The 15,474-nt window shown below is 26.6% G+C and overlaps 1 protein-coding gene across 4 annotated transcripts in view; it reads right to left on the bottom strand.

The window, feature by feature from the left end:
• The window catches only part of LOC132922664 (protein sickie), an 80,419-nt gene that overhangs the window by 47,735 nt on the left and 17,210 nt on the right, over positions 1-15,474 (bottom strand). For all 4 annotated transcript variants that reach the window (XM_060986294.1, XM_060986295.1, XM_060986296.1 and 1 more), the window contains exons 2-5: positions 10,585-10,683; positions 9,770-9,900; positions 7,973-8,090; positions 6,847-6,899 (exon numbers count right to left, since the gene is read on the bottom strand). In XM_060986294.1, the coding sequence (XP_060842277.1) occupies positions 6,847-6,899; positions 7,973-8,090; positions 9,770-9,865 (267 nt within the window). In that variant the 5' untranslated portion in view covers positions 9,866-9,900; positions 10,585-10,683. The remainder of the gene's footprint in view (positions 1-6,846; positions 6,900-7,972; positions 8,091-9,769; positions 9,901-10,584; positions 10,684-15,474) is intronic.

The following is a 15,474-nucleotide window of genomic DNA, read 5'->3' as shown; positions in this document are numbered from 1 at the left end:
TATCAAGTTAACTCAAACGTATATGACCGAAGGCGCAATGACCTCAGTTGCAACTTAAGCACGATCAGTAGGAAATATTTTGAGGTTATAGGTCACTGGACCGCCACAAAACAATTGTTTCAGCTCTCCATATATGGTCTTAAATTATTTACCCTAACGTATATTGTGAATAATATATATTATATTTAAAGTGTTTTATAAATCTTGTTAGTGTTATTCAGGGTGTTTTTAAATTATAGCGATACGTGTAATTATGGTCTTTTGTTCGGAACAAAAGTGAAAATCAATTTTGAGTTATTATGTATAACTAATATAAGGTAGCTATATATACTTATAAATTATAATAATTAATGGTTTTAGCTCAAAATATCAGTGCGCTATATGCAAATCGTATGGCGTACGGGTACGGTGATGAATGATGATGATTCAGTGGTGCCGCGAACCTTTTGTTTTGATGACGAGGCTGATTGTATTATTTTTTTTCTACCTCCAGGGAGTCTCCAGCCTTATACATATTATGCAAAAATAGTTTACAGTAATATTAAAGTGGTTAAAAATTGAGAATTCGGAATAGGTTAAACTTAAAAAACTTATTATTATTTACAATTTTCTACAATATTCATTTAAATTTAAATAATCATAGTTACCTAGATATTTATAAGTAGTTTTCAACATGATTTACATATATTTTTATCAAAAATTAAAGTTTATCATAATTTATATAAAAAACTCCCATTTCTAGACAATTTTGTTAAAAAAAAATTGAAGTTGATATAAGCATATTAATATATTATAATATATATATTTATGACTCATAAACTTAAGAATAATTATATATTTATAATGAAATATAAAGAAAATAAAACGAACTATTTAAATAATCTAGGTATATATTATAATTTAATAATGTATCTATCTATATGTGTTCTATAATCTATAATATTTTACAAAGCTATAGTATATTAAAACATATATTAATTAGAATATTTGATTTTTACTATTGGTAGTTAAATAGTTTATACACTTTTTTTTATTCTTGTATTCATCCTATAATCCTGTCTCCTGATCAATATTCAGTAGATACTTTACGAGTATAAATTTCATTATATAAGATAATTAAGGTTTAAAAAAATGCAATAAGTACTATAAAAAAATTTTAATCGTTGTATATCATTTGTTTTAAGCTGATATGGAAGTAGACAAAATACCACTTTTTTCTACAATACCTAATATAATGTGTTATGTACACTTCAGTTTAGTTTTTTTTTTAAATAATTCGAAATGAATTTATTAAGAACGTATTTTTTTCAAATTCCAATGGGTTTGTTTTTGAAATACACTATAACTATGATTTTATGATGGGGATTCCATTATAATTTAAGACAATTTATTATAAATTATATAAATTGTAAATTTATTATAAAATAATTAAGATATATTAAGATATTAGAAAATTAGCAGACTGTAGTTAGATTATTATCATTTATGATTTTCTAAAATTGAATAGATACATTTACATACGCTTACCTATTACCTAATACGACTACTATAACGGACTAATATTATTACCGTTACAATTATGTGGACGTTTTCGTGCATGATTTTCACATTAGCTAATATTGTTTTCGCATTATAAACGCAAAGAAAAGATCCTTTTTTTCCGAGACGAGAAGCAGACTACAATGATGTGGACCGCATAAAAATAAATACCAAGGTTATCCGTGACAAAATTGACAATTATTGTTCTCTCTCTATGTCTCTTTTTCTGTCTCTCTTGTTCTGTTAATGGCTGTAGAGATGAAGTCGCAGGTTTCCATGTGAAACGTGACAATTGGTATTATTTGGCGACTAAAAATGTTGTCTAGGTACATTATTTATTGTTAAGAATCTTGTCTAAGACTTCAAAGCAGTTTTGGTTTCAGTGATATATACCATATAATCTATATTAAACTTCGAGCACGATAAAACTGTTAAAGTTGACACAAAAAACACGATCGAAATAACAAATTGTATATATAAATGCAATTTATTTTGTATACAAAATGCAAACGTAAATGGTGTCATTCCATGTTATGAGTACCTAAGCTGTAATTTAATATTATATTTCCTTATTTTATACTTTGTTTAATATTTTTTAACTATTTATATATTTTTTTTAAAGAAGCAAATTCATAGTTATTTATTTTTAAAATAATAATTTTGGTATTCGGTACATTTTAAACTTATTAAATATGATACCATCATTATATAATGTTATTGTTATTTTTATTTTAACATTTATTTATTAAATACATATTACTTTTTATTAATTAATAATTATAATTTATAACAATGTTAATATGAATGTAGACAATCATTGTACAATACAGATTACAGTTGATGTGTATACTTTATGAATACACAATATATCAATACGCATAGAACTATTAGTTATGTATTTGATGCTTAGAATATGTACTCTTTAATAGTACGTGCAATATTCTAGTTTGATAAAAACTAATTCATAAATATTTGAATAGTTACTAGTTTTTAAATATAAACAATAATTAGTTTAACAATAAAAATATAAAAAGTTTCAATACTGCGAAAGTTAGACCACTGGGATTTGTATCTTTATTATTCGAAAGCAATAATGAATGATTATTGCATTTGAAATTAAAACACAATTCTGAATGGAATTTGGAATATCTAAAATAGCCAAAACATACGTTATTTCAGATGATTTAGAAAAGAATCTGATTTAAATTTCCAATCTATGTAGATATCGAAGCGCTACATGAAAGTTTTTGAAAATGTTTGTTACGTCGAATACCTATTGTTAACCAAATATAAAACAATTCTGATAAATAAAAAAATAATTGTAAAATTAATAGTTTCCTCATTCAAAATCTATAACCCAAATTCGCAGTTTTATAATAAAAATATAACGGTACATTTTTAAGATCAGTATTTATCTCAAATTATAGCGAGGTCAAGATTACAATATTATATAATTGATACATGATCGTTGAGATAACAAACATCACCAAATACCAATCATTTTAATTTAAAAATCTGTACATTTCGTATAAGTATTATAAGAACAATTTTAAATTTTATTGACTCTTATTTTAATTGTTAGAAAATTATTGCAGTAAGTAAAGTAAGAAATAAGTATTAATTTAGTTGGAAAATGTGTTATTGCAATAATCCAAGATATTTTAAAATTACAATGTATATAATATAAGGTGTATACAGTTACATCCTATACTACTAAACACATGATTAATTATATAATACATACATTTAAAATCAAACAGTTATAAGATTTATTATTATAGTATACTTATTAACTTACAATAGTTTCATATAACTATATAAGTATTAAATGGATCTGTTTTGTTATTTAAAACGATATTACGAGGTGATTTACAGTTTTTAATTTTAATTTAAAATCATATTCAAAATTATGAATTAACTAATACAATTACAATATAAATTTGTGAATAATGAAATTGAAAAAATGTAAGTGACAAAGTATTGAAAAACTTTTAAAAAGTATTTAAAATAGATACTCAAATATTCTCTCTCTAGAAAAAAAAATATGAAAAGTTCAAAGTGCGAAGTTGTATACACTATAAAACATTAACTTAGTATAATCTTAGGTAAAATTGTGTAAATGTGTTGCTTAAAAATCTGATACAGTAATTTATTATAAATATTTATATTAAAATATTAAAAATGAATTATTTTATTGTTGTGAAATAAATTGTTAATAAAATAATAATGCTAAACGAAAATTATTGTACTCAATGTATTTAGTATTGTCATAAACTTATGAATATTAAACAAATTGTAGTTCTAGTATTTAAAAATTTTTTCAATGCATTTTAGAAATATTTAAATAACTATTAACACTTGAAACTTTTTTTTAAAAATGCTTGAATGATTATTAATTAATTTGTTAAAAAAAAAAAAGTAAGTACATTATTGTTAATTGTAATAAATTATTACCTATATATTATTTTCTAGATGTGATAATTTTCAGTAAGTTAAAATTGAGTAAGTATTATATTTAATTTAATTTTGTTACTTACGTTATGTATTCATTTAATGTATATTTCATCAATTGGTCGTCTTAAATATCCATTTAATTATATTTTTGATATATTATTTACACTAAGGAGTATAAGTATAATTTAATTTTAATATCGTTAAAAATAAGAAATATTTTTATTCACAAACGGATACGCGATTTTAGTATTTTATTTTTCATACGAACACGAGAACCGGTCTATCCGCTGGTACAGTTCACAGCACACTGTTTCTCCACGCTATATTGTAGACCGACACGGACACCGACAACATAATCGTATGGCAGCACCCACTATTATTATTTTTATTATTATTATTATTGTTTTTTTAACCGTTCCGTGTGCCTACTTATAAGGATTATTATAACGTAATTTTAATTTTATCGATTTGCTGTACTACGTAGATTTCAACTTTTTGTAACGTACTACAAACACAATGAACAATAACGCGTGTTTAAAAAGAAAAATGTAAATAAATATGCTTTAAATTTTTAAAGAATTACTTTCGCAAATTTCAACTAGATGTTATATAGTTTATGTTTTTGTACGTAACAAAAATAAATACAAAAATAATAAACATTATAATTGGTGTACGTATGTATAATTTATATATATATATATATATATATTATATATAAGTAGTAAACACCCATTAATTTGAGTGTTTGTCCGTTATATTTGATACTGTATACATTACTACATACGTGCAAAAAAAATTAACATAAAATATGTACACTTGACATTGACCGTTTTGGTAGGTCAGTTTTATTTAATAGTATGGGTGTATGGGTGTATGGTTTCTTAAGCTTAAACGTGTAACTGTACACATATTATTAACAATAACAAATCAATAAGCAATAAATAATAATTACGACATCATGTGAATTTTGAGGACTCGGCCTGGTAATCCTTGTGTATTGATTTAATATACGATTACGGTAAATCACAAACGAGCGGTTATTTGGTTTAAACATTTTTTTGCTACGCGTGATAACAAAAAAATTCTATACGTCATATTATAGACGAAAATTAGAGTTTCAATAATAAACAAACCTTGATTGAGTGTATTACCTGAAATTTAAATGTTCTATAGTCTATACCTATCCCTTTAATATGTGTAATAACTAGAGCAGAAGATTGCATATGTTTGCATTTGTTATCGGCATGTTAAGATAATAGCTAATTAGTATGTACCAACATTCATTGTTATAAATCGCTATTTACAAATAATTTTAGGGCATTTTTTTAATCGTTCCATTTTATAATTATTATATTGATTAAAATTATTCATTGTTAATATGACTCGTTTGTAATAGGTACAATTATACTATTTATACTACAGTTTTGTGGTAACCTATTAATATTAAAGATAATAGAAACCTAAATAAAAAAATTATTTTTTTATTTTTTTTTATTAAAATGTTAAGTTTAGAAATATACCTTATGTCTCGCCAGACCTAACATATCGTTATATATATGACGATTTTAAAACGATTAATTTTATTTTTAATTTATTTATTATAATTATTTATTTAGATAATATTTCTTATGCATATTTTTTTCGTTAACGGTCACATACCCATTAGCCATTACTATGTTTTAGACATAATATATAAATCCGCCATTCATAATTCATTTTTTTCGTCTGTCCTAAATCTGAAGTAGGAAATCATTTTGAAAACTATCGGTTCCGAATTCTAGCTACGTCGTGGGTGTATATTATTATAGGAAAGGAAACGAGAATATCGTTAAAACATATAACTACGTGCTTGCAGAAGTATAATGTAACACTATATACGTGTCATAAACACTCACATTGGGACAGGTCGTTTAGTGATTTCCGTTATTGCAGTACATTCAGAATTCAAATACAGCGTTCGCATTTAATTCCGCACAATATTATCGACATCGCCATATACTGCACAACTGCATAATATTTAGGTAAGCCGTGAATTATTCGCCGATGACAATATATAGTGATGATATCATATTGATATACCATACGTAGGCATATTATTTACGCAGTTAGCTTTCTTTCGGACCTAAACGGGCTACTATATAGGTGATATGTACCTATATCCCGCGTATCTCGGACACGTCGTCGGTGGCTCCAGTTGGAGGTCAGGCGGGTCGTTAATCGAATAATATGTAAACTTCTCCTCGGCGGCTGTTTAACCTTCAAAACGGCGCCCAGAAATGTATATAGGTGGATTAGTGACTTAGTGTGTACGTGTGCGTGTGTGGTGCGTGCGAGCGAGTTCGTGTGTATATGTGTATTGCATGGCTATAAAGCATAAACAAAATGCAAGCAGGAGTTTTGTAGGTCAGATGGAAGCGGCTATATAATATACATATACTTGTAATTATATACTTATGTACACGTGAAACTGGTTTGGACACGCGCTTATCATTGTCCCAAGTCAGCTGATCGGTAAAGTGTGTTAAACGTACAAAACGTGTGTCCCCTACGCAAGTATCTTATATAGCTGTGCGCGTAATATTTAAATTTATAAATTTTCTTCTACTCCCCTTCCTTGTCATCTCATCCACCCCCTCCCGTTCAACACCGTCCGTCCACATCTCGGAAGTCTACGGTCGCCGGGCCGATAAGAAACTGTGCACACATTACACGCGATAATCTACGATTTTATTTCGTTTTTATCCTCGCACCTGACGTAATAACTAATAGTATAATACATTCGTATACACGATATATAATGTGAGCATAGATACATATGTAATATATATTATACTGTAACACCGCGTTACTTACCATTTGTAAATGGGTTCTTGGTTTCCTGTTCACGTCCGGCAACCGATGATTGCCTGAAAATACGTAAAAGCGACGGGATATAATGTTTTATATGGATTTTCGGGATTTCCACGTCCAGTATTAAACGTTACATCGTAAAACCAAAATGCTATAAAGAAACCTGTCACGGTGCCAACCGTCGAGTCAAAATTATATTGTTGATCACTACATTTGTATGATATTTATTCCCTATACCTCATCGAACTCATGTGTTCGAGTTCCTCGACCTCCGTACATATTATATTATTACATTATCTATAATATTTTTTTTATGAACTCAAATACGGTTTATAACTCGGACATTTTTTTAATCTGTTTTTTTTTCACTAGAAAAGCAATAAAATTTATTTTTTATAATAAGAAGATTTAAATTTCATTATCTGCGGTGTTAACAAGAAATACATAATGAGCTTATGTTAGCGTGTTATGTACTAAAACAGCCAGTGTCAATGTGACAAGAAATTAATCAACTACAATTGTTTTCATTTAAATGATTAAATAAAAAAAATAGTTTATGATGTATAAATTCATAACGATTAACTAGAATCGGCTGGAGTAGGTATAATATAGGTATACGTACAAAAAGCTATTAAGTTATAATTATCAACTATAAAGTATATAAATATAACTAAAAGTTATAAACTACAAATCGCTGTAAATTACAGTATATAATATGATCTTAAATTTTAAATTACATACCTATTAACTTTTTGTAGGGTTCTTATATACAGTGTTTCCGGGAACATAAATTGAGTTATTTTGTGCAATATAATAACTAATAATTCTATTTTACTCTTTAACTACTCTATTGATTTAATATTTTTTTAAATGTATGATATAAAATCAATAATATTTATTTGCGATTTCTTTTTAATCTGTTTTGGAATTTTTAGTGTAATATACCGAAGTGAAAATATGATTAAAATTATTTAAAATTAATAACTATTGGCACCACATTTAATGTTTTTGTTAATATTATTATTATTCATCGCAGAACAATGATTAGGAGATTAATTTAAATGCATATTTTGTTTTTATAATAATAAATTATGTGTTCGATTTAATATTTAATATTCAATTCACTCACAAATTGTTTCCACGAGATCAGAAAGCAAAACACCATCAGCCAAATCTTGTTGCAAATCTTTAATGTTTTTCTTTGATTTGGCTTTATCCAAGTAATGATTTGCCCAGTCCGTATAAACCTGAAATCAGTAAATAATGTATTAACTACCTATTCAATTGCAAATTATAAAGTACATATTAAAAAAATGACAACATTGGACAAGTATTTTTTATTGATTTTTAATTATACAAATTAAACTCTGATGAAATGAAACCACTAAAGTAGTAATGTGATGTACAAATAAAATACCTGAATACAACACACAGCAGATCTTATAAGCTTATAGAATATAGATTGATCAACATGTTTAACATGTTATATAATGTATCTTAATCTTATATTCATAATATGGGAGAATCATTTTTTTTTTTTTGTAAAAATATTACATTTATTGTAATGTAGAATCGTGCATCAGGTGTCTGCAATGAAAAATGTATTGAATAATTATTTTTTTATTGTACGCATAAAGGATATTTCTGCTTTTTAATTGGGTGAAAAGGATGCTTACTATATTTCAGCAAAAGCCTTAATTATGAAGACCATTTTAGTATTTTGGGTCATAAATAATGCAAGTTTTCGCTGTAATTAATGTCTAAATGAGATCGTTAATCGCTACCCGGGAAACACTGCTGTTTTAGTGACTCTACCCGTAAATTCCACCATATTCTACTAACAGTTTCAGAAGTAACGAACAGCATGTAATTAAAAGAAATTATAGAAACGGTAATAATAATAAATTATAATAATTAAAAGCTCGGCATAAAAATACTTAAAAATATGAAAAACAATAATATTTTATATCGGTTTAATCTATCACGATTAAAATTACAGATTAAAAATAATTGTACGATATTTTAAATTGTGCATCACTATTTTAAACTTAATAATGATTCAATAGCAACTGATAAAATAAAATAACGTGACATTAATGTTTATAATAATGCATGCGTGTAGTTTTAGTAGCCTAAAATCAACTTTTCCGGGCGTCTGTAGATCTATAATTTAGTGAATCACAATACTGTATACACATAATATTATTGTACATACATATACGTATTATAATAATGCATAATATTAAAAGTTATATACACTAATTCCAGCGAATATTATATAATTGTATTTAATATTTTATGCGTAAATAAGTTATTATGTATTATGTATTATAATTTACGACTTTAACAACGAAAATCCAAATAATTAGAGCATATATATATTTCAAATGTTTGCGTTTATAATTGATATAATATAATATGTTTCAACCGAGTAATGAGTAATGATTGAAATAGTAAATTTAATGCAAACAAATAAATATATAAATATAATATGCTTACTATTTTTGTCTATATCATTTTGTTATAATATTTATTCTTTGTTTCTATCATATACCTAATCGAAACTTGCAAAACTTGTGGGTTACTCATAAATACATTTTATGATTACTCCAATAAAAAATAATTTTGCGATAGTTTGTATTTTGTTATGAATCTCATGGTTCGATTTGAATATATCAAAAATAGTATATTCAATTTGTACGGTCGTATGGAATAACTTTTTCTTTTTTATAACCCTTACCAATCATCTAAAATTATTTATGTAGGGAAGTTTCTGTCATTAATTTTGTGGAAAATATTAGCCTCCAGGGGTATTATTATTATTATTATTATTATTACCCTCCACAATAATTACTTTTATTTTTATTAATTATTAATTTTTTTTTTTTAATCATATAACTAAGTTTTTTATTTTTAGAAGAATTACCTTAATTATTTGTGCATATTGTTGTTGATGCGTCTGCACAGAGTTATCATTTCGGACTCCCGTCCGGGACACCCTGATGCATCCCGACATTGACATTAATGATGTAAATTTTCTTTGATGAGTTCATTCAACTAAAAGTGATAAAAGGTAATATAAGTGTTGTTATATAAAAAAATTTCAGTTTAAGTCAACAAAAAATAAAATTAAAAATATTTAGTCAGCTTAAATAATTTTTGTGAAAAATTTCATTAAAAAATGAACTATTATTTTTTTAGTCAAATTCACAAATCCATTACCAAAATTGGTTTTGGCTATTAATGATATAACAAGATAATATTGTTTTTAGTTTCACTCTATAAAAATCATGCCTACTACTACTAATACTAATAATAATAATAATAAAAAAATAAAAACAATATAAACTATACTCGCAATTGAGTTATATACTCTTCACCTATATTTTTGGATGTGCTTACAAATTGAAGTTTATTGAAAAAGTTAGTAGCTTATAGTTTTAAATATTTATTTTATTTAGTAAATAATATTTAGTTAATAAAATAATTTAGTTTAAGTCATAGAAAACTTTGTTTTGCTCATTTGCCAATAAAGTAACGTTTGTAATTATTAAGTTTTAAAAAATAATGTTATGCACATTAAAGATAAAGTGTGTAAAATTCTAAAAATAGATTAGTTTTGTGAATCGTCAAAATCGAAGGTACCTAGCCAGAGTTTATTAAAATTATATGGTACTATCCAGCCATATTACTGTTTAAAAATATAACACGCAGAATGAGCATGTGTGTATGCAGCCTTACCAAAAAGTAATGTTTTTTTATTTTAGTTTGTTTTTCATGGACGGTGTCCAAATTATCTCCATTAGGTTGTTGGCCATTAGGTGACTGGAGTGAATACTTCTGCAATGAAATAAACAAACGTAAAATAAGTTGTATGCTTTTAGTTTAATAGTAAAGTTAAAATAATTTAGGATTATAGAACTAAATATTAATTTGATTTCGTTAATCGCTAACGTTTATATTTGTTTCTATATATAAATACACCAATCGTACTACATTACTGCAGCTTATTCGATGCGGTTTTGATTACAACAATAGTGTTTTGCGGTCATAAAAACACTTACAATAATACAATTTCTAGACAAGGTTATTCGTGATCGATATTCATAGAAAAATAAATACCAGATGGTATACGGCGTACTGGATAATGCCTTCCAATAGTTTCACTGCAGCTCACACTACAAAATTATTTTATTTATTTATTTCAATAGTAGGTATATTTGAGTTCATTCGCTTTCCCGTTAAAGTAATATCATAATATCTTTGTTTTACAGTTTACACATTAAATACTTTGATTAAAATATTTTGTAAAAGCTGTTACCAATCATTATCGTTTTTTTTTCAAACAAAATATCCGTTGTACATACTACATACAATATACAACAATACAACTATACAAGTTTTAAAATATAATATATTTAATTATAAAAATCTAAATAATAGACATGAAATCAATGATACAATTTAATATTAAAAATCTGAAATCATGTTTGGCTATTTTATTAACGACACGACTACAATTATTTGGATTTGTAATATTAAATATAAATATGTTAACTCTAACTTCTACATTTGTCATAAATCTATATGAAATTTATTATTGTAGCGTACAAATGAATTTCTATATTATTATTAGTTCTGTATTTTGTAGGTAACAACAGTATCATCACTCATGAACACTACATGGTTTTGTAGCAGCTAAGACCTAGTGAGTAGTGAACGTTTATTTCCTTTTTATAGCATAGGGATATCCGGAGATATAGTAGTATAATATATACCACAGCAAATACAGAATATAACACTCAACAGTATATATATATAAATATACACATTGAATTAATCGTTTCAAGCTATCATATGTGATCCCTTCTACAAATTTTGAGTTCCCCTAAACTTACATGCACACCGTATATAATGTACTTACGTATGAACGCATATTTATATACCTATCGACGTATAATGTTACCCATTTATACAATTATGGATATATTGATATATTTACGACTACTACTTTGATTAGCAACGTAATTATAGTCCCAATTTTATACCAATAATATTTTACTCATTTCCGAATAAGATTTTTATAATATTATTATAATATCACTAGATACATATATACGATAACGGTTTTTTGTCAAACACAATAATATATTTTACTTTAATATTCAAATATTTTAATAAAACACATTTAGGCCATTTATGTAACCGTATAGTGTGCACAAAATAACTAATCCTTATAAATGTTATCATTTTAGGGTTTTAGTGGTTTACGATAATGTTTTTCTTTTCTTTATATAATGCAGAATCATTGCTTTAGTAATAAAAAAGCTCCAAAGCATTTTTATAGATTTGAAATGGTAAAATCTTATCCTGAGTTGGTACTTTGGAAAGGTCATTTTTGTTGTAGTTTTCTTATAAGTACGAGGAAAAAGTACCAATAGACTAAATCTGCAAAATATGTAGGCAATAAAATCTCAGTAAACGTGGTTTTAAATTTTAACTGAGCTCTGTCGGAATCATTTGTAGCTTACGAATGAAATAATTCATCGTTGTTTTTTAATTTATATAGTAATTAACTAATAAGTAATAACCACTATATTCATATTAAAATCACTATTATATTCTGTATCACTAAAATGACCTCTTCAAGATAAAAACGTTCACGTATACGCACATGGTATCTTTTGCCCAGAAGATTTTTATATCGTACATTATTACATTCATACAAAATGATTGACAAAAAACGACGAAATATACAAATTACATATATGAGATACCAGAGTAAAATGTTAATATCGGGTTTCAGGAGTGTTGATACTATAGCTGTATACAATACTGCATATTTCAAAATCATATCTTCCAACCCCATTTGTGACTTGCAGCCAGCGTTCTATACAATGTAGTATATAGTAAACTCAATAATTCCTTTGCACGTACAAATATATACGCACATACATACTACACAGTACACTCTACACAGTCATAGTTACACGCGACCCTTTTTGTTGACAGTAAAGTGAAGACTACGTGAAAAAGTATACCTTTCCGAGATGCAGTGAAAAGTTTACTTTTATCCGTAATATTTCTGAAACCAAGCTAGGGAGTACTATAATCTGGGCCTCAATGGACAGGACGAGGAAAGAGCCAGCGGAGAATTACATTACAAATCGACTGAGCCGTTTCTCGTGCAGTGTGTATAAGGTTTTAAGAAATGCCGCCCAGGGTCTTGCAGCTCGCAGTAAAGCCAAGAAACTTTTTATTTTTCACGTTCAAAGGTCGGTTTTACGACCTCAGCAAAAGCACAGGATTTTCTTATTATAGTTTTTTCTTTGGACTAATCTACTGCACTCGGGTCTACGCTTTTAATCAATTTTTGGACGTGTATTTTTATTTTTTTATTTTTCATAAGGTCTTCATCCTATAGGGGAGGATGGCCAAAATGTAACAACAGCGAATTATATAGTTTTACAACAAATAATATTTCACGGTTATTTTCTTCACGTCTCGACGATTTGCATTTTCCCTGTTTTTACTCGCTCTTCGAAACCATAAAGAAAAGCGCATTAGCTATACGAAAGAATCCATGAAAAATAAATTACACACGAATAATGGCACCGTAAAGAGCCTACGGTTGTGGCATTTATAAAAAGGCTACGCGAACAGTATCTGCTCGAAGCGAAATACTATTTCGAATAAAATATGACTTCTGTTATCTTGTACCACAAACACTCTAGGTACAGCAAGCTTAAGTGAAAATATCACATAAAAATAATGAATCAAAACTTTTTTGTATAAGAAACATAATATTATACGTGTAGTACTAGAATATTTTTATTTAAATAGGTACCTGACGACATTTACGTATTATACATTCATTATTATTATTTTCTTTTTTGTGCTTGCCAATTCAATATTTGCGTGATGACTACGGGTATTTCGTTTGACGTATGTTGACACGCGATCAGTTAAACAAACCCTAACAAACACATATAGTTTGAATATTATTTGTAGTTATCTATAAACTTTATTCGGAATAAGTTACTATTTTGAAATATTTTAAAAGAATTATTGTTTATAATAATCACAAGTAATTTTAATTTTAATTTTTTATGTTCTTTAATATTTATTTTACATATCACATACAAAAATATATGCGTCAATAATTCATCATTTCAATTAATAAAAACTAAATAATATATTCTTCTTGATATTATATTCGTATAGTTTACACTATAAAATATTGTATGTAAATACTATAATAATATTATGGAGAAATAGAATAAGGGTTTAACTGTGGGTAAAATGTAAGAACAAAACAAGTATATTTTTTATCGCGATAATAAAATAGAAATATATAGCTAGTTGAATCTACTTAAAACAAAATATAAAATTATTCTATGGGTTATTGCTTGAATTGATTAGTTGATTAATAATTAGAATGCATTTTTTTTAATAAAAATAATAACCATAATATTTATTAAAATACGAAAATAATTAGGTAAATTATTTAATAGATATTAAAATGTATTATGTTCCGTATTTTTAATATAGTAGGTGTGTAGAAATAATTTATTGTTAGTATAATACTAAAGTATGAGGTTATAATATTGATTAATTTTCTATCGATTTGTAAAATTAAAAAGAAAACAGAGTAAATATAAAAGTAAGTTTAACACGAATAATTATTTAAGTGTATGTAAAATATTTTTTTCTCTATTCTAATTATTTAATTATTTGCTTCATAAAAGAAGTTAAATGTATACATATTATTGATATCATCATTTTATGGAAAAATGGAGAATACGTATATTTATGTATTACGTATTGATCCAAGAAGGACACGTGTTGCGAATAAAACATATTATATACACATGAGACTCACAGTAACTGTAGAACGGAACATATCGTGGAAAATAAGCTATAAAGTTTATATTCGGTGAATATGTGTTGGCAACTTTTACAAAACTTTACTACCGTAGAGTTTAAACATACGACAATACGTGCTCGTTAATAATAATTAATCGCCACTATTAGGTTAAAACACGAGATCGGTTTTACCGAAAAAGGTTTTTGAGATTTAACGTATTTTACCGAATTCAGGAGGTATAAATTTCGGTCGAGCGTTTTCACATATTGGCGGAGGTGGAAATTGCAGTGGAAAATCGAGTTTTCCGGAGGCAAAAACGTTGCATGCTCGTAGTTTATTTATTGGACGGTCGAGTTTCTCTCAAGGGAATCAAGTTTTCCCAGGTCCGCTCCAGGCTGATTTAAAAGCACCTGGATGAAGTGTATAGTCTTTTGCACACAACACTTGCTTACAATGCCTCCGTACTTAAACGAAACCAAGCAGTAACAAGGTTTCTCGAGCATATCCAATTATAACTCGTTGATCTGAATTATGGTCCCAGCTTTTCCCCTTTTGGGACAATAATAATCGGTTATTATGATCAAATGCGGATTATACTAAGTGAAGTAGAAAATCGAAATTACACTCTTCAAAAAAGTTTACAGTAATTTTTTTTTTAATACAACGTATCAAAATATAACCATATGTCTATATAGTTATAGTAAATAGCCAAATAATTAGTATCTAATTTATAATATTTTTCGACGAGAAACTATTGAGTGAAT

This window comes from Rhopalosiphum padi, chromosome 2 (assembly GCF_020882245.1).
Source record: "Rhopalosiphum padi isolate XX-2018 chromosome 2, ASM2088224v1, whole genome shotgun sequence".
NCBI lineage: Eukaryota > Metazoa > Arthropoda > Insecta > Hemiptera > Aphididae > Rhopalosiphum > Rhopalosiphum padi.
The sequence above is the reverse complement of the archived record's forward strand: the minus strand, read 5'-3'. Positions and strand labels throughout refer to the sequence as shown.